The sequence below is a fragment of the Alternaria ethzedia genome (genome assembly GCF_023757985.1).
Source record: "Alternaria ethzedia strain BMP 0044 chromosome Unknown scaffold_6, whole genome shotgun sequence".
Lineage (NCBI taxonomy): Eukaryota > Fungi > Ascomycota > Dothideomycetes > Pleosporales > Pleosporaceae > Alternaria > Alternaria ethzedia.
Genome location: NW_026056199.1, coordinates 442,694 through 467,086, shown reverse-complemented (window position 1 = coordinate 467,086; position 24,393 = coordinate 442,694). Strand labels below are relative to the sequence as shown.

Genomic DNA, 24,393 nt, shown 5'->3' with positions numbered 1-24,393 from the left:
CTTTTGGATGATCATACCCGCATTGTCCTTCTTTTCAGCCGCACGTCCTACCTAGGTGCCATTCGTTCAGGCGGGTATTGCGTAGTCGTTATCTTTTCTTCTTCGTGTGTATACGTTTACTGCGCCTTGTTATTTACGCTCGTTTCTGGCGATTGGATTGGGTTGGATTCGTTCACGGCTGAAGGCGAACGGGACGCGTTAACAACATCGCATTTGGAATACTGGAAAGCGACTTTGATACCACGATTCCTTGAGAAGACGTTACGAAGGAATCGGGAAGGCAAAAGGACTGAAGAGCTCAGACTCTAGACACCGACGTCACAACACCATGCACACCTACCTGCCAACCTGGCTTGCGCTCTCAACGGTAGCAATCCTACCTACAGCGACAGCATTCTACCCTTACCACTATACCTCCGGCAAAACTGCCTCCACATCAACGCACTCGCACCGAACCTCCCCACAACCACCGTCCTCCCAAGCCGGGACCTCGCGCTCCATAACGCTCCCGCTCCGTCGCATACGCACACCCTCATTACGATCCCGCCAAAACGTCTACAACATCGTCAATTCGAACAACCCCAGCCAAGAAAACAGCGTAGCCATAGACCAAGATGGCAGTGATCTCAGCTACATGGTCGCCGTAACGTTCGGCGACAGCACGGATGAATACCATCTGCTGCTCGATTCAGCGGCGAGTAACACCTGGGTTATGAGCGAGGAGTGCGAGAGCGAAGCGTGTAAAACGCATGCGACTTTCGGGACGGCGGATTCGAGTACGCTGAAAGTACGTTGTGCTTCCCATCTCTATCTTTCTTCCATCTGGAACTCTTTCGTCAGGTCACACATGACTACAAATGCTAACACAACACCCAGACCGACGCAACAACCCCCTTCAGCGTAACCTACGGCACAGGCTCCTCGTCAGGCCACCTCGCAACCGACATACTCCACCTCGGCCCCTCCCTCTCCCCCACCCTCACATTCGGCCTCGCAACGAACGTATCCGACGAATTCCGCGCATACCCCATGGACGGCATCCTCGGCATCGGCCGCGGCGTTCAAGGCACAAGCGACGATGAAATCGCCGCACCACAAATCATGGACTTGCTCTCGAGCCAGAACCTCATCGGCGCAAAACTCTACGGTATACATCTGAGTCGGGGCGAAGATGGCAAGATGGATGGCGAACTGAATCTGGGAGAAGTGAACAAAGAGCGGTTTACCGGCGACATCAACTACATCGACTGCGTAGACAACGAGTCAGGGTTCTGGGAGATACCATTGCAAGACGCTGGTGTAGACGGAAAGTCTGCTAACCTCACCACTGGAGTTGACCGAACGGCGATCATGGACACAGGCACATCCTTCATCCTCATACCCGAACCAGATGCCCTAGCTCTACATTCCCAAATCCAAGGCTTCGAACAAGACGGCGAGACGTTCTTCGTGCCCTGCGACACGAGCGCCGCCATACAATTCAGTTTCAACGATCGTGTATACAACATCTCCACGGCGGATTGGGTAGGGAGTAAAGACGACAGTTCGGAGTTGTGCAGGAGTAATATCGTGGGCAGAAAGACGTTTGGCGATAACCAGTGGTTGGTGGGGGACGTGTTTCTCAAGAACGTGTACAGTGTTTTTGATTTCGAGGGCAGCAGAGTGGGATTGGGGGTGTTGGGACAGGAGCAGGATGTTGTTGCTGAGAGTGAGAGTTCTACTGGTATGTTTGGGCCTTTTGCGCCTTTGACGTTGAAGTAACATTGACTGACTTGAAATTTATAGGTACCGCATCTCCTTCGGCATCGAGGACAGCGACTGGAACTGGGGGAGCGAGCTCGAATACAGCGGGTGCTGGGCAGCCTCAAGACCAGGAGGGTACTGCTACGAGATCCCCGACTTCGACGTCCTTCTTCGCGCTCGTAGGAGCCTTCACCGCGCTTTCGATTTTCATGTAGCATACGGGATTTGGGTACGGATAAGCATTGCTAGCACGGGCGTTCAGGGACACAGCATTACCGGAGTTGCACATACAACCAGCAATCTGGTCTTGAGGAGAGACACTACGCGGACACTTTGTAGATATATACATGAATACATATATTCACGCATCATAACGATTCACATCTGCCCAACACCCAAGATCCCAAGGCAAGAAACAGTACATATACTTTGCCCAACATCACAAACCACCTCACATCTACCACGCACCGTCAAGCAAACAGTGCAGACACCGACAATAGCTTGGTGGCCTGATCCCCCAAGCATCTCCACTTTCCGCTCTACATATCCACCTATCCACTGCATAGTACTGCGTACCCACCCTTCCACACACCTTACCCACCGGCCAGCACCAGCACCAGCACCAGCACATCTTAAGCAAGGCCCCAGCCCTCAGACTCCTCCTCGCCTCGCACTGCCTGCCTGCATTAAAGGCGGGGCGGTACATCGGAACCTCACATCCGGGTCGAGAGGATTGGTACAGTCTTGGTACATGCGTTGCATAAGTATGGGCTTGGTATGTGGAGAGAGATGTGACGAGCGAGTCAGGGGGAGGGAGATAATGCGAGAGATATGCGGTGTTTGGTGCGAGATAAGGGTGGATGCACGATGGGATGATATGATGGGGAGGCGTGTTTCAGATTGGCACATCATTCATGTATGTAAATGCTGTTGAGCCATCACTTCAATAGCTTTACTTTGATAGAAAGCTGGGTCACAATATAGAAGTCACCAAAGATAGTCATGTTATATAGTTCACAGGCTTCAACGATTGATATGGGTAGACACGATAAGAGCAAAACAAAGCACCCGGTTATTAGAAAGATCCTACCATTTGCTCAATCTCGATCCACACGCTTTCTGAGAAGATAACCCCATCATGAACTACCCCAAGATGATGTACGGTCCAAACACACAAAAGATCCAGCACAGTAACGCCTCGTATAGGTGCCGTCAGAGATGAGACTGCAAGCAGACTGGAAGGAGTCGGCTTGTCTGCTACCCCTACCGGCCCATGACATGTTGCCCTCCTTCTCAAATAGACCACTAATTAGACACCCGATAGCCGCCACCGTGTTGCTCTTGTCCAGGCTCAACATCGCGCGGTTGCGGCGGCTCTCGACCTATATCGTCGCAAAGTCTTGTCCAGGCTTACAAGATCAAGCACTTCTTGGTCTTCTTCTCTTTCCGGGTCAACAGGGCAGCCCGGGTGGCGTGCTCGAATACTTCTCGGACGCCCTCGTTCGTCTTGGCTGAGCACTCGAGGTACTTCTGGGCACCGATCTTCTTGCGCACATCCTCGGCCTGGGTGTGTTAGTAGGTGATGGGTGGGTGGAGTGAGGCTACTAACCTGCTCGGGTGTCACGGGCTTCTGCGAGGTCTTGTGTAGCTCCTCAATCGTCTTCTGGTCGAAGCGCAGATCCTTCTTACATCCAACGAGGATGATGGGAAGGCCCTGGCAGAAGTGCAGAACCTCGGAGATCCACTGTTGTGTGTCAGCGGCTGCTTGTACGCGTGTGAGGCATTTGCGGTACCTTCTCCTGGACGTTGTCAAGCGAATCGGGCGAATCGATGGCGAAGCAAATCAGGATAACGTGCGAGTCGGGGTAGGAGAGAGGGCGCAGACGGTCGTAATCTTCCTGGCCGGCGGTATCCCAGAGGGCGAGCTCGACGTGCTTGCCGTCGACCTCGACATCGGCGACGTAGTTCTCGAAAACGGTGGGGACGTAGACCTGCAGGCGGGCACGTTAGTGGGTGCGTTGCGAGGGAGTGCAGGCTGCGATGGCTGCGAGTGCAGGCGGAACAGCTAGGCTGACGCGGCTCAGGGATGCAGGCGAGGCGGGCGGCGAGTACTGACCTCGGGGAAGGTGCCCTTGGAGAAGACGCTGCAGACGGCACCGTTAGCAGCTGTTTTGCAGTAGTGTTAAGAGTGATGGCGAGGGCGAGGACGTACATGAGCAGACAGGTCTTTCCACAGGCGCCGTCACCGACAATAACGAGCTTTCGTCGAATCTCGGCCATGGTGTCGTGGGGGATGGGTTATTGAGGCGGCGGTGGGGGCAGCAAGATCTGTGAGGGAGGTGGTGAGTATGTGGATGGAGAGCTGGACTGGCGGTGATTGAAGTTGGAGAACAGCGGCTTCAGGGTGTTATGGCTCTAGGCACCATGGCCGCAACGGGGGTCGTGCTGCAACAACTGCGGCTGAGTGCTGCTTGCGCCACGCAGCGCTTCGGCGATTGCGGCCTAGCGGGAGCGAAATGAGAGCGAGCGTGACGTACCTGGACAGCTGCTCACTTGATTATCACGTAGAAGGTTTGTGAAGCGTCGTCGCGATGGCGTGTACTGTAGGTTGGCCGAGAGAAGAGGAGAAGGCGATTAGCTATCTGCATCAAGCGCCTTGCCCTAACCGACAAGGTAAACTACCCATGCACACGCCCCGGAGCCGTCACATGGCAGCAGCTTGTCCCCCGGTGCGGTTTGACATGTCCAGCACGGCCAATAACACGAGGGCCCTGTTCTCATGCACAAGACGGCTGTTCTTTGACTGCAATCGCCTTGCACCAGTTGTTACCGTCGTGTGTTGCTGGTTGCCCCGGCAAGGTCTTGGTCGTGACAAGGGTTTCAGATTGGACCTGACAGCTCGCCTGCCCTTTCCCCAGCTTGTTCTGCGTGCGCGTGCTCTGGCAAGCGCGACCAGTCTCCCACAGGCAGGAACCACTGTCGAACGGCAGGGTCGACCTAGTGCGTGGATCCATACGCCTTCTTCGTCTGCGTTCTAGGCCATCATCTTGTTCTTGTTCCTGCTCCTGCTGTTTCTGTGTTCCTCAATATGTTTAAGGCCCGTCCACCTCACACAAGGAAGACACTAGACAGGCGCGCTGCAGACTATATTGGTGAAGAACAGGATGTTTCCAAGACCCGAACGCAATGTATACCTCTAGATTAACAGCTTTAGGTGGGTGTCGAGTCAGTTCTTCCCTTGAATGGGGCGCTTCTTAACCGTGCCTTCCGGCTACCTCAACTCACCAACACGTGTACACCAACAACCCCCGCCCACAACACACCTTTGCGACTCGACGTTCACCATGGGCTTTGAGGTTGACAAGTGCATAGATCTACACAACCGCATCGTCGCCCACGCTTGCTCGCACCTTCCACCCGACCGCCAACCTCAGATTCAACGCAGCTGGTTCAGCGCGCACTCACTAGATCCTTCCTCACCCGTTCCCTTGCCCCTAGATATCGAGGAAGAATTCGACGATGACCTCACAGCCTTCCTATCAGGCATCGACATCGTCGTGCCCGAACAACATCAACATCTGGCCTTTAATCCCTTGCTCGTCGGTGTCCCTTCGCCTAACCATATGATCCCCGATATGTGGCTTGGCATCATCGAGGAACGCGAGGATTACATCCTGCTTTACACAGGACCTGCATATGATGCAGGGGGTCTTTTGTACAGCCTATCGACGCAGCAAGTGGGCTACATGGCCTCTCCGTATTCCGAACCTGAAGACCTCTATTGGGACGATCTTCAGAATGCGCTGGAAATTTACTGGGACTGCGTTGAGTCGGGGAAATTCGTCATCGATGCAGAATACCTGGGAGATGAACTTACTACGCAGGGATGGAGGATACTCGAGTGGACTGGCCTTGAGCTGGAGGGCGCGCTGGAGGCGTGGCATAGTTTGGTGGACGCGATCACTAAACGCCTACCGGGACAAGGGAAAGATGACGACCCGGGAGCACACCAGGAGGAGAAGCAAGAAAAAGTGGACGCTGTTTTGGTATCATCTGAGATCTTGGAGAAATATCCGGCTATCCCGTCTTTCGCACGCGCATTCCTTTCTCGGGCGAAGAAGCCGACCTTTACTTCCATCGCTCCGCAACTGGACATTCCGACCGAAGCCTTCGTTCACCGTGTAGGTGCCAAATTACAGGAGCTACACCCCGACGCTTCCATCACCACTCCGGACTATGAAATGAGCTATATACCCAAATTTCTCTTGTTCCCGTGGCGGACACAAGGCCTCCAACTCGTTCTCGAGTCTGATCGTGACCGGTGGAAGGATAGACGGGGACATGCCCACACCCTTGATAACCGCGCCGGTCTGTATCTGACCCCCGATGGCACGCACACACACTCAATTTCTCTACTCCTGCCTTTCCCCATCGGAGCTAATGGCCACGTGCGCAAGAACAATGGAACTATCGTGAAGCCGAGCGACCAAGGTCAAGATGCTTTGTATCGGCATGGGGCGTGTACCCCATTTCTACCCACACATGGCACACCGTTGGCCGCTGTCCTAGCCAACTGGTGTGAACTGGTTGAGAAGGGAAATTGGCACGTTGATGAAAACGGCGTCGCAGGTGAAGAAGATGTATGGAAACAAGCGGATACGGAAGACACGGCCGAGGATTACATGACAGATTGGAGTTGCTTTTAAGCTATGTGTGTAGGTAAGTATGTCGCATTGGCTGCTTTGTCAGCTGTAGAGATCGTTTGTCCATCTCAGGGCCTTCCAACACAGACATGCCAATGTTCGGCTCGGCCAGGAGTGATCATAGAGAGGTAATAGTACTACGCAGGCCAACTGGTAAGTCATAGTTTCTGAATTTCCTTTTGGATATAACACCAAGGGTGGCCATGTTCCGGGTCGCATTCTACAAAGAGTATTCCAAGGTAGGCATACATGATCTTAGAGAATGGATACTTAACAAGATCTAATGTCGTGCATTGGGAATTATGAATCTGAGGTTCATGATGGCAGGGAGGTGTGAGAAGTGAGTGGTGATGTGAACCAAATTGGTGGTAATGGTCGCTACCGCGTTGGGCAGGGCTCAAGGCAGCGACCATATCTGGAGCTATCTGTCAGATCTGGATAAGCCGGAGATAAGGACGGAAATACAGTCCATGACTATGCACTACTTCGTCGCGCTTCGTCGAGCTTCTTTGGTACACGTGAGTTGGCGAGCGAGGGTGCAGGCTAGAGTGGCGGGGCAGACTAGAAGCTCCGGGACCCGTACCTAACCACAGGCACTGACGCAGTACTGCTCCACGGTTCGCGCCTCTTTCACTCCACGTCCTTGTACCAAAACGGCCACGGCCTATTTCTTTCTTTCTCTTTATACGTTAATCTACCCCACCGCCTCTCTACTGCCCGCACTTCTCCCTCAGCCGCCCATCACCGAAGTTCGCTGCAGCCTGAAGCCAGTACATCGCCATCATGGCCGACCAACCGCCCGAGCAACCAGAGCACCAAGACAAGGCCATGTCCGACCAACCAGACAACGCGACATCTGAGCAGCAAGACAGCGCAATGCCTGATGCTGCACCTGCACCTGCACCTGCACCCGCTGCTGCGCCGGACGCCATGTCTGACGCCGACAAGGTGAGCTCACCTTCCGACCGCCTGTCAAAGAGACACGCTGACGAGGATATCTTCCAGATCCGTGCAAAGCGCCTTGCAAAGCTGGGCGGCCCTGCGACTCCAAATGGTCCTTCACGGCCGCCCTCGACCGCGCCCGAAGCCGCATCATCGGGCACTTCATCCCCAAAGCCCGCTGAATCACCGGCGCCACCACCGAAGCCCACTCCGACCGCGAATCCCTTCTCCCAATTAGGCGTCAACACCGACGAGCCGCCCAAAAAGCGCATCACGATCAAACCCGCACAGTCGTCGAGCAATGGCCCCACACCGCAGCCCGCTCAGAAGGCGCCGGAATTGAGCATAGAAGCGTGGGAGGATCGGACAATCAGCAGCATCTTTAGGGTCACTCTGGACGAGAGCCATACGCACGATGCACACGGACATAAGCTACACTTTGCCGAAAGCGCCAGACGCGATCTTGAGGAACAGGGCAGGCCAATCCGCTTGACTACAGATCAACTTGATTCCGTCATAATGGAAGCAGCGTCAGAAAAGCACCAGGGCTATGCGTTGGAATATACGATGAGTTGCTGGAAACGCGTTTCCAAAGCGCTCAAGAACCTCGCGAATAAGACTGGTCCACGGTTCGAAGTTGTCAAAGAGGCCCGGCGAGTGTGCTTCAGCTATTGCATCTTCGCGGCTAGCATGCCAGAAATGTTCCAGGAAGAGCCACCCGCGGAGAACGCACTGGCTGATCGCTTACTTCTCGGACCTGACGACGAGCGCGGCATCTGCTACGAGTTCCTCACTGAAGCGAGCCAGCGGATAGGCGAAGACGATATCATCAAGGACACACTTGTGGAAGCTATGGTGGATGTCAGCCGGCGCCTCTCCAAGGTCTCTATGAATGGAGACTACAAGGCGCACATGTTGATCCTGCGGGTATTCGTCCGATTTCCGCCGCTCGTAGCCGCCATGGCACAGTCTGAGACGTTTCTGCCTGCTAACATCGAGGCTCAACATATCGAAACTCATAGTTTCTTAGGGCCATTCTTCCGTCTATCTCCTATGCAGGCTGACGTAGCCATGAACTACTTCTCTGGCTCCGCGGCTGTCGACAAGGGACTTATCGTCAACGCGCAACGAGCTGTCCGCATGACACTTCAAACCCACCAAGAAGAATTGCTGGACATTACGAACACTTTCATCAAGAACAAGGAATCTCGCGAGAAGATGTTGGACTGGTTAGCGCTTACAGTCAACAAGAACCACAAGAGGCGTGCGATACAAGTGGACAGGAAAACAGTATCATCAGACGGCTTCATGGTCAATGTCACAGTGATTTTAGATCGTCTCTGTGAGCCTTTCATGGACGCTACCTTTTCCAAGATCGATCGCATCGACATTGACTACCTTCGCCGATCACCCCGCGTTGATATCCAAGATGAAACAAAGATTAATGCCGACCAGAATGCATCGGATGAGTTTTACAGTACCAAAGCCTCAGGTACCAACAACTTCATCAGCGAGGTCTTCTTCTTGACGGTGGCCGCTCATCACTATGGTCTGGAGGCAGCCAATACCAAGTTGGGTACGCTTCAAAAGGACGTAAAGTACCTTGAGAAGGAGCTTGCTAAGCTCGAGCCCGAGCGACCCAAGTACATGACTAGTCAGGCGCAACTGGCCGTCTTCGACAACCACATCAAGAAGATGAAAGACCAGATCGAGAAGGCCAAGTGTAGCATCTTGGCCATTCAAGGTGTCTTGCTTGATGAGACTACACAAGCTCGGTCTATGCAATTGATGCGATACGTCATCGTGTGGCTGCTACGACTTGCTTCGCCCGGTACCAACTTCCCCAAGTCAGAGCTGCAACTGCCTCTACCCGAAGAGCAACCACTGCAGTTTAGGTGTCTACCTGAATATTTCGTTGAAGATATTGTTGGAAACTTCAAGTTCATCACTCGCTACATGCCGCATATTATCACAACCACTCAGTGCGAGGAAATTGTCAAGATCTGCATTACCTTCCTGAGAAGCTCAGAGTACATCAAGAACCCATACTTAAAGTCTGGTCTTGTCACCATTCTGTTCCACGGAGTATGGGAGATTCACGGTAAGCCAAAGGGCGTGCTTGGCGACACGCTATTTGCACACGACTTCGCCATGAAGCACTTACTCCACGCACTGATGAAGTTCTACATCGAATGTGAGAGCACCGGAACACATACGCAGTTCTTTGACAAGTTCAACATTCGATACGAGATCTTCCAGGTCATCAAGTGCATCTGGCCGAACCCAGTGTACCGCGAGCATCTTGCGACTGAAGCGCGCGTCAACTTGGACTTCTTCGTTCAATTCGTCAACCTGCTCCTCAACGATGTAACATTCGTCCTGGATGAGTCATTCACCGCTTTCAAGGAGATCCACGATCTATCACGAGAGCTCAAGAATGCCCCAGCAAACATGGAGCAGACGGAGCGTCAAGAGAGGGAAGAAAAGCTGTCGTCAGCCCAGGGCAAGGCCAAGAGCTACATGCAACTCACCAACGAAACCGTCGCCATGTTGAAGCTCTTCACCGAAGCCCTCGCCGACTCCTTCACCAAGAAGGAAGTCGTCGTGCGCCTCGCCCACATGCTAGACTACAACCTCGAAGCCCTCGTCGGCCCCAAGAAATCCCAACTCAAGGTCGAAAACCCAGAGGAATACGGCTGGAACCCACGCAACATGCTCGCAGAAGTCACAGACGTCTACCTCAACCTCGAATCCAAGCAATCCTTCATCGACGCCGTCGCCACAGACGGCCGCTCCTACCGGCCCGAATACATGGACGAAGCCTACAAGATCCTCCAACGCTTCAAACTGAAGACCCCCGAGCAAATGACACAATGGGAAAACATGTCTGAGCGTATCAAAACTGCTAAAGAGCAAGCGGACATGGTCGAAGCTGATCTCGGAGAGATTCCAGATCAGTACCTCGATCCTATTTTGGCGTCGCTCATGGAAGACCCCGTCACGCTTCCTGTCAGCAAACAGATTGTCGATAGGGGTACCATTCAGGCGCATCTGCTGAGCGATCCGCATGATCCCTTTAATCGCACGTCGCTTAAGATTGAGGATGTTGTTCCGAATGATGAGCTCAGGGAGGAGATTCAGAGTTGGAAGGCTAATCTGTTGGCGGAGAAGATGGCGGAGCGGAGTAGGGCCGCGGCTGAGGCTGGGGCGGGGGCGGGCGAGGCTATGGATATGTCGTAGATGGGCGAGGAGTGGTGAGGTGGTATTGTGAGGATGACATTGGCGTTTTTGATGGTGTGTTTCATGGATTTATGGGGAGGGAGGGTATGCATGGGTATGGATGTCTGGGGTAGAGGTGATGATGTTCACGTGGTATACTAGGAGCGATGCGGTACAGTGTCATGCCTTATTATGGAGGTCTGATAGACACGTGAATGTGTCGTAGCGTCCTGGGAGATCAGGGTACTTTTTCTGATCAATGGAACGATATCGTCGAAGCTGTTTCGCTGCTCGTGGTGTGGGTTTGCATGATGTGCGTGTTTGGCTGAGAAGTTCCTGTATCTGCTGTGGACTGACATGCATATTACAATTCTTGCCATTCCTCCTTCCAGATCCAAAAATATCCCCCAAATCTCGTATCAAGACCTCTTCCAGTGCCCCATGCACCCACCATACCAAACGGTGTCATTCGAGCTTCCCACTCACATGACAGGTCTTTTGAAAGATATCGTTTCGTCAAGGAAATATCTCCATCGTTGTGTCGCACGCGGCCTTCCAGGGAGAAATCTCCGACAGAATCAGTCCCTCGGCTCTCCGAATCGATAATCGTATATGTGGTGTAGCCGCCGACATCCCACTTTGGTGTATCGGTGTCCCGTGCAACAAGTTGGATGCTGTGCATACGTGGATCGAAGCGTCTTCTTCCCAATGCCCTTCGCTGGTCCGAGTAGTAACCCGTCCATCGCCCGGAGGAAAGGAAGTCAGGTGAGAGCATTTGAGTATGGCACTCGCCAAACGGTACGTCGTCATATTCGTTGTCGTATTCGTAAGTAGGTGCCGGATTCTTGGCGAAGATAGTCGGCAAGAAGTCCATGAATGAGTTAAAGGGTATTTTGGTAGGTGACGGGAGTGCGTTATCGTGCAATGGATTTGAACCATGTACAGCCAGTTCCAGAATGAAAGTGGGGAGCAGAGTCGTAGCTTGATCCAATCCGAATCCATCCATATGTCTCTTGCGGAAGGCACCATAGTCTCGCACTCGCTGCCGAAGGCTCTTGATCGAATCTCCATCCAATCTCACGCCGTTACTTGCCACTATTGGTGGATCCTTTATGTGGTTCACGGAGAAGAAGCGGTCAAAGGGTGCCTTGACTTGCTTCCCGTTTCCCGTAATTTGCAATTGCTTCAAGATAGTGTAGCTGAGGATGAAGTTGACATCGAGGAGATTGGGTGAGAATTCATCTGATTGGAAGTGAACCTGTAAGCGGCCTTGAAGCTCCAGGAAAGTCTCGGGCTTAAGCTGTGCAGCTATAGGGTGGTGCAGAGCCATGATATGGGGTAGCCATCTACTCAGTTCATATGAATTGATTCCTTTGGCTTTGCGTAAAGTCCATGTGTCGCCGTTCTCGAGCAGAGCTTCGATGCATCTCTCGGCTGCGTATGCTATGCGGATCGTTTCTTGGAGAGACGTTTTGGCTAAGACGGAGTCGGCTTCCGCCCAATGGGTTTTCGATAGTTCTATGCCATTTTTGGAGAGCAGGGGCTGTCCTAAATTGTACTTTGCAATGTTGCGGAATACTATTTTGTCATTGCAGATCGTTCGCAATTGTCGGTTGGTTCTTGAAAGATTGAGGGCTGAGGAGCAGGGAAGAAAAGATGCGATATGCTGTGTGAGCTCGTTGGGAAGTAACAGAAAGGTTGTCATAGCAGTTGTGTGATGTGGCTGAATGTCGGATCGAAGATCATGGGAGGAGTTATGACGATGTTTGCAGGGGGTTGACGGGTAGCGCGGCGTTAGCGCACGTGACGATAACGATAAGACACCTGTGTGGTGCGAGTCGTGACATTGCACTGCGTCAATCCACCGACAGACACGTCGAAAATGCTTCCGGATAACATCGCCAACAGCTACCGAGAGTATAAAGCCGACACCGAGATCTTTGTTACATGGCTTGTCGAGACGGCTAGTCGTTGTGGCTTCGTCCCTTCTGCCACTGCGCAAACTTCTGCTTCTGGTGGCCGACTCAAGGGGAAAGCGCGAACGGCTGAACCCAAATCCCCGCAAGCGCGCAAGGTCACCATCAATGATTTGAAAACGTGCGCCGATGCCATAGCAAAGAAACCTCCCAAGAAGTTCGTGGTGCCACTCTACGCCAGCAGAGCAGCAGCTCGAGCAATCCGTCAGCGCACCAAGTCGACGAAATGGCACGAAAATCAGACTGAACATGTAGATCCAAATTTACAGCATACATTCACTGCGAGCAACGAAGCACACGCTACTTTCACGGGAACTTTGGAGTACACACTTAATTTGCTAAAGCCGTTCATCACTACTGGCAAAGCGACGCCTAAGCCCAGCGACCACGCTACGCAGACCCCGATCGATGGCCTAAACACTAGATTCAGCAAGCTTGATATTGGAGAGCTGGCAGACCAGGAGCCGGGAAGCGGTGACCAGTCGACATTTGATGCTAGACCAGCAACAACCTCAAAGACGAATTATACTGTCGACAACAGAGAGGATGATCGCATGATTGCCATGAACATGTTGTTACAAGATTACAATGAGATCAAGGGTGCCGTCAAAGGAATCTGGTTTCTTTACCATTGTAAGGATGGTGTGGATTTTGTCTCAGCAGCCGCAACGACACAAGCAGCGATGCAGATGATAAAGAGCTTAGTGCACGAATTCTTGGCCTCGTTCCCGGAGATAGAGGACGCTGAGGGCTTCTGGCATAAGCTACTTGATCGTCCCGAGATCAGCAAATTGCTCAGGAGGCAAACAGACGAGGTGCGAGCGAAAGTTCGTGCAATGATGGGAGGATCGCAGTCCTGCGTAGTAAAACCCTCGGATAGCCTGCTCACCTATGGATGTCTGCACACATACAACTGCGTTTGGGAATTTCTTGAAGCGTATCCTACCGCCATGTCTCTTTTGGAGCGACGTGGCTCTGATGGTCGCAGAGATGTTCCATTAAGGAACCAATCTCTTTTGTACGCTATGGATGACATTCTTTATATGGTCAAAGACGTGCGGGAACGACCTCCTGTCATGGATAACTTTACGCAGGAATGGTATGGATACTTGAAACGAGGCTTCGACGACGATCTCGAACCTAAGGAGGACTACCAGTATGGAACAAACATCTCCATCGAAATGATGTTGTACACCGATCTGTACATAGGAGTTCAGGATTGTCTGGTTCCTCTCGTTCCACTCAACAAGCGCTCAGATGGTCGCAATGACTATGAACGGACACTACAAGTTGTAGATGATGACCAGGAATCTGACAAGCCATCAGATGGCAGAGGCGATCATGAACGGAATCCACAGGCCGTGGATGATCAACAGAGGTCTGACAAGCCATTAGATGGTAGCGAAGGCGACCATAATCGGGATCCACAGATTACAGACGATTGCCGGGACTCCAGCGAGCCATCACATGATCGTAAAGACAACCGTAAAAAGGTTGCGTCAGTCTTTGCTGATTATGTTGAGACATGGGCACACGCTTCTGGCCATGGGTATATACACGAAGTGGTGAAGGGTTCGGCGCTTTTTCTGGACAACAAGGAACGATCAAAGTTAAAATCCTTCTTCCGCGATCCCCTGACAATGGGGGATAGCCTCGTCTGGATGAGTAATCATCCAATCTGGGTAGCACGCGTGAAGCATGAGCGGAAAGCGAAAGGTCTCGATGAAAACTACCAGCCAGACGAACTCTATGATCGCTATAAGGGCGACTGGATCAGGATGAATCCATTCCTCGCTGGAACAATCTTGTTTGTGGCACTACATGCCGTGAGAGAGGTGGTGCTTCTTGTACAGAACGCTGATGGACTTACACTGGGATATGCGCATCTTTACAACTTTCTTCGTCAAGCACACAGTGCGAACCGGGCTGAGTCAGCAGACAAGTTACTTGCAAACACGTGGGAGGACATGGAGACCGTAATCGCACTGCTCGGCGAGTCAAGCGTCTTCAGGGGTAGCAGACCGGCAACACTCGACTTGTGTATTCAACGCCTGCTTCGCGCACACGGGATGAAAGCGAGTGATCTTGCGCGTACCAATGGTCGGTTCAAGAAGGCACATACCGTCCACGTAGGTGGCCAGATAAGCCCCAACAATACCCCCCTTATTGACCTGCTATTCTCCAACGGCGGGCCCAGCAGCACAACCTTCCTCAATATTACAAACCAAGCCATCTTGGATTTTCTGATGAAGGAGTTGAAGGTGCATACTCAGAAAACATCGGACCCAGAAGACTTCAAGAAGATTTGGTCAGCTGGACCACTTGTCGTGTTCCGTGTACTTCTTCAGTCTGAGTTACCAGCATTTCTTTTCCCACAAGAAAAGCTGCAACGCCACTGCAGCGCGATCAATACGCAAATATTTACCGCCTTGTATTTCACAATGACTAACCCAAACATGCAATCAACATTATGGCTGGATTGGGACGACAACGGAGCCATACCTATGAACCTTTTGTTTCATGAAAGGACCCACCACAAGAAGACAGCTGCTGTCTTCATCGACCAGAATATAGTCGCAGTTCATGGCCTTTCTATTCAAGAGGCTGCAGAGATAATGACGAATTATCTGGACAAATGCGTAACACGCGGACGTGGTGATGCAGTGTTTGATGGCACTAAAGGCTGTACAGATATCTTCAACGAAATTGTCAAGTAAGCCCAACCTCAGCAAAGTGCCGACTCTTTCACTAAAGCTAATACCTCTTGTGCAGAGAACTTCGTCTACCAAATCCTTTGCTACACAGTGCAGCCGACATGTCAACTTCCATTGTCTGGGCGATTGTTGAAGAGGGAAAAGCGAGCAGATTGGTCTCCGACATGAACAACACTTCCGAGAGTCTTCAATGGATCGTATTACCAGACTCATTTGGTGACTTTGTTGCGGGACTAAGACCGGTGGAGGAAGAAGACGCAAAGGTGCAAACAGAGGTTGACAATGATTGCCCTGTACAAGACAAGGCTGATGATGCAGCTAAACTCAATACCTAGACAGTTGTATGCTACGACTGACTCGGGCCGTATCGCGGAACATGCGCAGGTGTATTGTACCATCATAACACATCACCTGGAATAGATCGATGGGACCTCAGAACCATTGACGACAAGGCATTTCTGCCCTGCGTGATCATGTCTATACAGTCAAGAATTGGAAATAGCAGATTTGCTCAACGCATTTATCCGATGGCTCTATGTGAATAACCAGTTCACTATGCGTGAAAGGGTTTTGTACGCACTGTGATGCCGCTTATGATACTCTCCAGACGAGCAAGTGTCTCGGCCGAATGCACGTCTTCAGTTTCGTTGAAAATGAACGAAAAGTCCCAATTTTCCATTCTGAGATGACTTTTGAAGACCATTGTGATATGCGATATTGCTTTAGCAGCACCGTTTGTCGTTCTTCCGACTTGGGCCAAGGAGTCTGAAGTCACCATCTGCTGTATAGCCCTTCCAGAATGTCTCAAAACAAGACCGATTACCGGCTGCTGATGAGCTGTGAGCAAGCTCGCCGACGCGAGCACACGTTCGGCGGCCCTTTTCTCAAGCTCGAAGCCGAGGTTGTAGTCTTGAAGGTCCACGAAGAAAACATATGCAGTTCCATCTCCCGGGCGGAGTGTGTTCGGATCGACTATTCTCACTGAACTAGAATAGCCGATTGGAAGCTGAAAAGCAACGTCCTCGAATGCCATTCTTGCCCCTCTCAGAAGATCTGCAAGCCGGGCCGTACCTTGAAACGGATTGGAAGAGCTTACGGGCAGAACACTTTCTATGCGGTGAACGAAGCTAAAGAGTAATCAGCCGAGGGCTCGCACATGCGCGTACAATATCACGTACGACCTAGCTGCATAGTTGCCACTAATAACGCTCAACCCTCGATCAGGTATGATCTGGACCCAAAAGACCATCTTGCCGAACTCGACCCTCTCTCTAGGAGCGCTACGGATGTGCGGGTCTTGAGCTAATTGTACTGCATCATTCCAAATCCGCGTACAAGCTCCTAGCGCCTTATGAGATACCGAGTGCAGCTCAGAGTATCGCTCTAGGTACTCTTCAGTTCGCATGAATCGCATGACAATTCCGGCGTCTTCTTCATCGCAGTGGTCTGAACGAGTCCTGACGATAGTGATTACAAGGCTCAGGAAGAGCTTTCGTAGCTCCCACTGGTGTAAGGCCCACTCGTCGTGAAGGTGATGTTGATCAGTTTGAATGGTGTCAATCAACAAATCCATGCCAATTTGGTCAGGTCCTAGAAAGCAGATACTCTGCAAGCTCCCGGGCGTTGGTGTAGATTCTACTGCCGACGAAGCTATCGGGTGAGCTCTGAGGGTTTGCTGTCGTCGCCGTAGTAGATCTCTGACCGACCCCCGAAATGCCCGTTCGTATACTCCCGTAGAGAAGATGTTTGAGTCGAATTCGAAGACACGCGATATCTTTGACATGTTGTCGGTCATCTTGCTGGTGAGAGATGCAGAGTCACGATGAACATATAGAGATAACGAGTCTGCTTTTGCTCGATCCAAGACTTTCCTAGTCTTGTTTGTACCGAGAATACGTTGCTGCTCAGAGAGAGTTTTGCTAAACATGTTGGTCAACATTGTCATGCTGCTGTGCGGCGTGATACTTACCAGTTACAAGCTGTCAACAAAAGAGTCAGTGAGCTCGTCTGGTGCTCGATAAGCTTCTGTACACTCTCCGGTCCGTAACTTCCGAAAACAACTTTGAACTTGTCGCGAAGATCGAGTGGTTTCTCCGTTAGTTGCGCAAGGTCGGAAAAGAAGCTCTCGATCTCGGTCATCAATAACTTGCAACAGGAGACGGACACGTCCAGGTCCATGACTAGTTGGTGGTGGGTGTCTTGGAGATCTTGATCTATCCACTCTTGTATCTTTGTAGAAGCAGCCCGTAGAGCAATGAGCTGGGACGCCAGACTCAACAAAGTAAGATCAGCCTCGCCCCACTTCGTTTGAAGGTCACCGATGGTACCGACGACTTTACTGATACCATTCACGATACTGAATATCGAACCCACTCCGCCGAGGATTGCGCAGACTTCTGCCATCGTTGTAGCCTAGCTTAATCTCGTGGCATGTCTGAAAGCCTTCTTGTTAGCCAAGTGCTGTCAATGCCGAATGGGAAGATTACCCGCGGTTGTATGAGTTGCAGATACAAGAAAAAATAGAAGTCAAGAATGGAGATACCATCGATTTGTGTTGTCAAATGCAAAAGTTTCGACGAGGCTTTAGATAGTTCGAGGCGCAGAACACCAGTTCCAGTATCCAGCCCCCACGCTACGCCCACTGAGGTCAGTCAGACGAAAGCCCGATTGGTCCACCCACCGTCAGCTCAAGCTTACATTACTTTGGGTATATTGGAATTGTATTGAAAGCGATCTGACAAGCATATTTACGAACATGCGAATGATAGTCCAGCATTGGTAGCGACCACAAATCTAGCTCATCGACACTCGAATGAGGCAGCCTCGTCAGGATTTCCTCCAACATATACCATATGCTTGGGCCATAAGCAAAGCTGCGCCTTCCTACCCTCCGTACTCTCCGCCTCCAACGTCTCAGGCGCCGCGCCCTTCTCTACCCAATCGATGAGGCTTTTAAGACCATCGCCAGGATACCAGCCTAGCCCACCGCCGCAGTGATCCACGCCAGGCGCCTCAAAGTAGCGATAGTAGTCACTAGAATTCGGGTCACGCTCATGCACCTGCTGCGCATAGTGCGCAGTCGCATTAGGCGCGATAGCCATATCGGCCAACCCATGCCACGAAAGGAGCTTGCCACCCGCTTTCTGAAATCCGTCGAGATCTGTATTTGCGGTTCCAATAACAGAGTCGTAGCGGGCTACAGCATCATGGAAAAGCTGCTCAAAATACGTGGTGTTCATTCGTGCGGTATCGTACTGGCGGTCGCGGATGACAAAGTCGGTGATCCAGGTTTGAGGTACGGCAAACGGTACGCCGACGCATGTATCGTTCTTACTGCATGTTGTTGATGCGAGGCCAACGAATGAAGCCCCGATGTTGCCGGGGTACCAGAGAAACTCGCCTTCGGGAGTTGTTGCGCCTTGCCATATCAACTTCGCTACCTTGGCTAGGGTATTCGTGATGGTCATGCTCTGGTTGGTGGAGGGACAAATGTATTGTTTGCCAACGACGGTCATTGGGTCAAAGGTGCAGTCTTGAGGTGCCAATATGATGCCGTCCTCCAAACCATCGAGACCATCACAGGCTTCGGCAACAGCAACGTTGATAGCTTCAAATTCCTGCGGAGTCGGAAATCCTGATGTGTGTTAGTCATGCATATCTAGCCTTCGTTTGAGTACTGACCATTCTCGTTCATAACAACCTGCGGCCAGAAAAGTTGCATCATCAACTCGTTCCAGTAGATAGCTGGTGCAGCCGCCAAGATACCATCATATTGATTGGGGTACTTCTGCGCCATCATGTAACCTTGTCTTCCGCCCTGCGAACATCCATTCCAATAGCTGTAGCTCGGTGCTTTGCCATAGTAAGAATGAGTGACCGCCTTTCCCAGCGTCGCGGCATCATCTAGAGAGATCGAGGCAAGGTCTTCTAGCAATACCTCGTCGACCTTGCCAGAGTTAGTGAGCGACCAGCTGATATCCTGCCCGACGTGACCTCCGTCTGTCGCGACGGTAACGAAACCCTCGCTGGCCGCCCATGGGAGTGTGGTGTTGGTTTCTGGTCCCGCAGCCCATCCCCCACCACCGGCGCCCAAGAGTCTTCCTGTCCACTTCCCAGGCGAGGGTAGCCAAACGACCGTGTGGATAGTGTCATTGAAGCCGGGATGCGTGTATGTGATGATCACTTCACAAGCGTTCAGATCGGTCACGGCAGTGGCGTAATGGTTTTGCTCCGCGGGAGCTTGGAATGATAAGTTCGCGTGTGTTTTTGTAGCAATGTCGAGAATTTCGCCGCCTGGCAGCTCCAGATTCTGGAAGGAAGAAGCTTCGCAGACTGGTTCTCCGAAGGCTGGGCATGTCAGGAAACCCAATATAGAAATGAGGGAAATGAGACTTCGTCTCTTCCATGGAGTTGTGTGCTGCATTGTAGTCGCAGGAAAGACTGAGAAAGCTACTCGTCAAGAGTTACTTACACTGCATACATTGCTTCCTTTACTTATAGCAAGCGCATACTGGACTCAATCGCACATCCATCCTGAACCGAAGGATTCAACTGAATACCCATAGGGATACCTACGTTGGTCAGTTTGCGACAAAGGCTGAGGCCATGCCAATATGAAAGGAGTATCAGCTGCCATCAGGCGCTCTACTGCCATCCAATCGTGACAATGATCGATTCTAGCGTGTCTCTCGATTGAAGTATGCAAATTGGTGGACAATGGCTGAGTCATGTATTCATGACTTGAGCCGCGCCTCAAGCTTTTGAAACAAAGGGCGTTTAATTTAAACCCCTGTTGTGGCGGTTTGAGTGGTTTTGAGGCCATTTTGTTAACGCGATGTCTTGCATTGTTCAATATGCTGTGCCGCTTTGGATCATTTCTTCTTGCTCCAGATGTTGTTTTTGTTAAGACCCGTAGATGAAGTGGTAGTGGATGACGACCGTTGATGGTCGAGGTCTCTGTACCCTTTGAGTGCGGCACACCGCTGTCCGTGCCACAGGTCCTATGAACTGAGTGTGTGTGGCTTCAGGCCGCCAGCATCGGATACTGTCTTCGTATGGTCGTCGCGTATCGCGGTTGATGGAGCATGGGTGATTGTGCGACCAGCGACGCAATGTCTGCCATGTGTGGCGGCGGCAGCACTATGCCTAATTTGGAACACCCGAAGACGTCACCACGCGTCAGTTTCGCGAAGTATCACAAACCGTCCTCAACTTCCGTCAGCGATCAAACCTCTGAGTTTATAGACACGCTCGTCTTTCCCACCAAGCCTACAGCGAAATACCGATTCGGCTCTTGAATTACCCCACATGCCTCGTGTGGGGCAAGAGCTACCCCGAGACCGCCCCGCATCAGTCACGTACCGGTCGGAACTATGCCGCCCGCATGTACAGCATGGCAAACATCATATCTTTGCGACAATCTCTAGTCTGAGAGAAGAAGCCACTGATACCCCAAGATCTACTATCAACACACCGCAACCATGGATCCAGCGCAATTCGGCTACAGCACCATTCCTCTCAACCACGCGCCATACGGTCCAATCGTCCCATCCGCCCTAGAAGGATCCAATGCCGGCAAAGTAGCCCTCATAACGGGAGCCGGACAGGGCATCGGTGCCGCCATTGCAGAATCGCTAGCAAAATCTGGAGCTCACCTAGCCATCCTCGACCTAAACACCGACAACCTCACACAAACCAAGAAGACATGTTCAGCGTTCGGAGGAAAGGTCGAGGCATATGGCTGCGATGTCACAGATATGGAGCGCGTGAAGGAGGTTTTTGCGCAAGTGGACAAAGACTTGGGAGCGATTGATATATTGGTGAACAACGCGGGGATATTCACTCAGCGGCCGTTCATCATGGGTAGCTTTGACACGTTTTGGAAACAGATCGAGGTCAACTTCAAGGCTGTAAGTCTGTCTTTTCGTACATTAATGTGTCTTTACTAATGTATGTTCAGCCTCTAATGCTCATCCACGCCGTCCTTCCACAAATGCGCGACCGCGGCCACGGCTGCATCATCAACATCGCCTCTCGATCCGGCACCGTAGACGTACCCATGACTTTGGGATATGTGACGTCAAAAGCGGCTCTGATGCGTGCTACACACACATTACAACTGGAGATGGAACTCGATGGGCTGGACCCAGCGATTCACATGTATGCGCTGCATCCAGGTGGAGTGAGAGGTAACATGGGCGGAGGTAAATACTTCTCATCTGTATACCACGCCGAAAAGCATGCTAACGTAATGTAGCTGGCGCGCCAGATGATGTGAAACAGAAGTACGGCGACCTTACGGATGAAGAGTTCTTCAAAGACCTGTTCAAGGATGGACCGTCGCTGTGTGGTCAGACCTGTGCATGGTTGGCTAGTGGAAAAGGGAAAGAGTTGAGAGGGCTCTTCCTAGGTAAGAAGCGCGTGCTCCGAAGATTGAAACATTGGCGCTGACAACATACAGATTGCCGGCAAGATGTGACGAAGCTCTTAGACATCGGAAGAGAAACACTGCTGAAGGAGAACCGGAATAGGCTGACTGTCAATTTCATCGATGGATATTGCAACGAGCCATAATGGTTGGAACAGAAAGCCAGTGTATATTCTAGGGGCTGAAGAGTAGGCATATTACAAGATAAAAGACAAATACTCAAGAACAGAACAAATTCCACATACACTCCGTCACCATTCCTCCCCTCCACTCAAATCGTCCTCCTGAATCACTCTTCTCTTTTCGCGACTTATAGGCGACGAAAAGAAAGACCCCGGTGGGGAACACTTAGTACACAGGCATCTTGAACGCATCAAAAGTGTACGTCCAGCTCTCAATAGACGCCTCATCCTGGACACATTCAAATTCAGTGCTGTTCCCAGACCAAAGCGGTCGTACAGGCCACTGGCAAAGCTGTTGCACTTCACCAGCGTTATCACCCGCCGACACAGTCGCATTGAGGCGACTGGGCTTAACCCCATTCTCAACCCAATCAATGATCGTAGCCATGTTATCCTGCGGGTAAGGACCAGGCTGGAGCTTATTAGCACCGCAGTGCGCCGCGCCAGGTACGAGGTAGAATTGGTACCAGTCAGCCATGGCTTCCTGGGCCTCGGCGTCGGTCATGTTGGGGTACATGATTGAGCGGACAGACTGCCAGTAGTGGACGGAGGATGCAGCGGGGATAGAAGGGTCAGATTCACCGTGATAATGAATCATCTTTGCGCCGGAGGATTGGAATGGAGTGAGGTCGGGTAGAGTGGTTTGCAGGCTGTCGAGGTAGCGGACCATGCCGATGTTCATCCATTCTACGAGGGTGTCGTAGGTGACATTGTCGAGGTTGGCGAGGTTGTCCAGGTCGAGCAGTTGGACGAACTTGGTCACGTACTCGCCGCCGGTGGAAGGGATGCTGAGCTCCCACTTTCCGGTCGCGTTGTTGTATGTCGGATCGGCATCGCTGAGTTCGGAGCCGATTTGCCAAGAGAGGTATGCGCGCTCGCCCTTGGAGTTATGTAGACCATCGTAGACGCCCTGGGCTACAGCGATGTCGTCGGCAGTGATAGTGCCGTTCTGTTCGGGCTGAGCGCTGGTTTGGCCGCCCGGCATCTGGCGCTTGTTGAGGCTGCGCTTGCTGAAGCCGAAGCCGAGGGAGGTGCTGGTCTGCGCTGCGCAGTAGTAGCTTTCGCCGATCAAGGAGCTGAGGTTGAAGTTGAGTTTGCAAAGATCGGTGCGAGAGATGACACCTAGAGTGACTAATGTTAGTGCATTACCACATGGCCGAATGGATTTTCGTACTCACCATCAGTACGTCCGTCCAGAGGATCACAGGCGGCGATAGTGGCGTTGACTATCTTAGCCAAAGCGCATGGTGGAGGGTAATAGTCGTTGATAACGTTGATGGTAGCAGGGTAGACATGAAGCACCTGCTGCTGCGCAAAGCGGAAAGCAGGCGCACCAGCTACGACGCCGTCATACTCCTCGCCCCAGCGCTGGACCTGGCTCATAGCCTCGCGTCCACCATCAGAGCAGCCCTCGAAGTAGGTGTATACCTTGGTGTCGTTCAGACCATAGAAAGCCTGTGTGAGCGGCTTGCCAATCTTCGTCAACTCCCCGAGCGCGGTGTAGGCAAAGGCGTAGGTGGCGTCCCAGTTGATAGTTCCGTTGCCGTATAGAACTGCCTCATCATAGCTCTGGTCAAAAGCGTCGTAGCCTGCTGATGTGGCTCCAGAAGCTGCGTCGTATGGCAAACCTCCGGTGGCAACGCTTTGGAGAGAGAAACCTCCGCCACCAGCAAGGTAGAAGCGATTCGCGAAGCTCGAAGGATCAGGGAAGGCGAATCTGAGGGGAATCGCGTCTCCCTTTCCAGTATGGGTGTAGCTGACAGTGACGTTGCAGTAGGAGTACGTAGCACCATCAGTTGTCGACGCTCCCATGCCGCTGCTCTCGAGGGTAGCATTGTAGAGCGCACTGGCAGTCACGGTGCCAGGTAGCAATTCGATTCCTAGAAGAGTGCCGTTAGAAGGAAGAGAGGCTTGCACGTTCGATACTGTGCAAAGTTCAGCTAACGAGGCTGCATTGGCGGCCACTGCCATGGCGGCAGCCGTTGCGCAGGAGGAGTGTCGCATGATGGATGTATAAACGAGAAGAGCGTAGGAAAAAAACGAAGGTAGAAGATAGAGAAGCTGTTTTAGCGAGGTGGTGTTCGAGATAACTGTCGCGGTGTCTTCAGCATTATATACTCCTTACCAGTCCTGACTCGGGCTTTTAGACTCCGTCATCGCAGTCGCAATAAGAAACCCCAATTTGTGGCTGGAGACTCTGACCATACTCGCAATGACCCCCCGTCAATCTCTTAGTTGACTGTCACCAGATCTGTGGAACCATTCTTGTCCATGGGTGCCCTACCAGAGGTCTGGCCGGCGATGTCTGGCAGTGTAATGACGGCAACTTCCGCCCTACGCAGCATTGCAGTACGTGTTTAGTGATGCAAAGAGTGAAGAAACATAGTGCGCCGGCTGTATCAATCGTTGCGCCGCGTCACTCGAAGGCTGCTTGCTGGTCGTAGACGTGAGCTGAAGACGCGTTCTCGGTTAGCGTGGTTGTGGCCC

At 52.0% G+C, this 24,393-nt stretch overlaps 8 protein-coding genes across 8 annotated transcripts; 5 read left to right on the top strand and 3 right to left on the bottom strand.

The window, feature by feature from the left end:
• Positions 1-328: 328 nt before the first annotated feature.
• J4E87_003421 (uncharacterized protein) lies at positions 329-1,958 on the top strand (the record flags this gene model as incomplete). Its single annotated transcript, XM_049375049.1, has 3 exons — positions 329-787; positions 877-1,723; positions 1,786-1,958. The coding sequence occupies 3 exons, from the start codon at positions 329-331 to the stop codon at positions 1,956-1,958; spliced, it is 1,479 nt and encodes a 492-aa protein (XP_049234971.1).
• Positions 1,959-3,153: 1,195 nt separating this feature from the next.
• Positions 3,154-4,023, bottom strand: J4E87_003420 (uncharacterized protein; the record flags this gene model as incomplete). The annotated part of the gene is made up of 5 exons (XM_049375048.1): positions 3,154-3,306; positions 3,353-3,487; positions 3,537-3,734; positions 3,860-3,887; positions 3,956-4,023. The coding sequence occupies 5 exons, from the start codon at positions 4,021-4,023 to the stop codon at positions 3,154-3,156; spliced, it is 582 nt and encodes a 193-aa protein (XP_049234970.1).
• A 1,064-nt stretch (positions 4,024-5,087) lies between these two features.
• On the top strand, positions 5,088-6,449 carry J4E87_003419 (uncharacterized protein; the record flags this gene model as incomplete). The annotated part of the gene is made up of 1 exon (XM_049375047.1): positions 5,088-6,449. The coding sequence occupies one exon, from the start codon at positions 5,088-5,090 to the stop codon at positions 6,447-6,449; it is 1,362 nt and encodes a 453-aa protein (XP_049234969.1).
• Positions 6,450-7,229: 780 nt separating this feature from the next.
• On the top strand, positions 7,230-10,628 carry J4E87_003418 (uncharacterized protein; the record flags this gene model as incomplete). Its single annotated transcript, XM_049375046.1, has 2 exons — positions 7,230-7,394; positions 7,452-10,628. 2 exons carry the CDS (start codon positions 7,230-7,232, stop codon positions 10,626-10,628), a joined length of 3,342 nt encoding a protein of 1,113 aa, XP_049234968.1.
• Positions 10,629-12,489: 1,861 nt separating this feature from the next.
• J4E87_003417 (uncharacterized protein) lies at positions 12,490-15,632 on the top strand (the record flags this gene model as incomplete). The annotated part of the gene is made up of 2 exons (XM_049375045.1): positions 12,490-14,936; positions 15,389-15,632. 2 exons carry the CDS (start codon positions 12,490-12,492, stop codon positions 15,630-15,632), a joined length of 2,691 nt encoding a protein of 896 aa, XP_049234967.1.
• An 874-nt stretch (positions 15,633-16,506) lies between these two features.
• Positions 16,507-19,720, bottom strand: J4E87_003416 (uncharacterized protein; the record flags this gene model as incomplete). Its single annotated transcript, XM_049375044.1, has 5 exons — positions 16,507-16,599; positions 16,658-17,216; positions 17,267-17,693; positions 18,185-18,931; positions 18,979-19,720. The coding sequence occupies 5 exons, from the start codon at positions 19,718-19,720 to the stop codon at positions 16,507-16,509; spliced, it is 2,568 nt and encodes an 855-aa protein (XP_049234966.1).
• Positions 19,721-20,777: 1,057 nt separating this feature from the next.
• J4E87_003415 (uncharacterized protein) lies at positions 20,778-21,870 on the top strand (the record flags this gene model as incomplete). Its single annotated transcript, XM_049375043.1, has 4 exons — positions 20,778-21,206; positions 21,257-21,500; positions 21,554-21,706; positions 21,758-21,870. 4 exons carry the CDS (start codon positions 20,778-20,780, stop codon positions 21,868-21,870), a joined length of 939 nt encoding a protein of 312 aa, XP_049234965.1.
• A 202-nt stretch (positions 21,871-22,072) lies between these two features.
• J4E87_003414 (uncharacterized protein) lies at positions 22,073-23,877 on the bottom strand (the record flags this gene model as incomplete). The annotated part of the gene is made up of 2 exons (XM_049375042.1): positions 22,073-23,028; positions 23,085-23,877. 2 exons carry the CDS (start codon positions 23,875-23,877, stop codon positions 22,073-22,075), a joined length of 1,749 nt encoding a protein of 582 aa, XP_049234964.1.
• Positions 23,878-24,393: the final 516 nt, after the last annotated feature.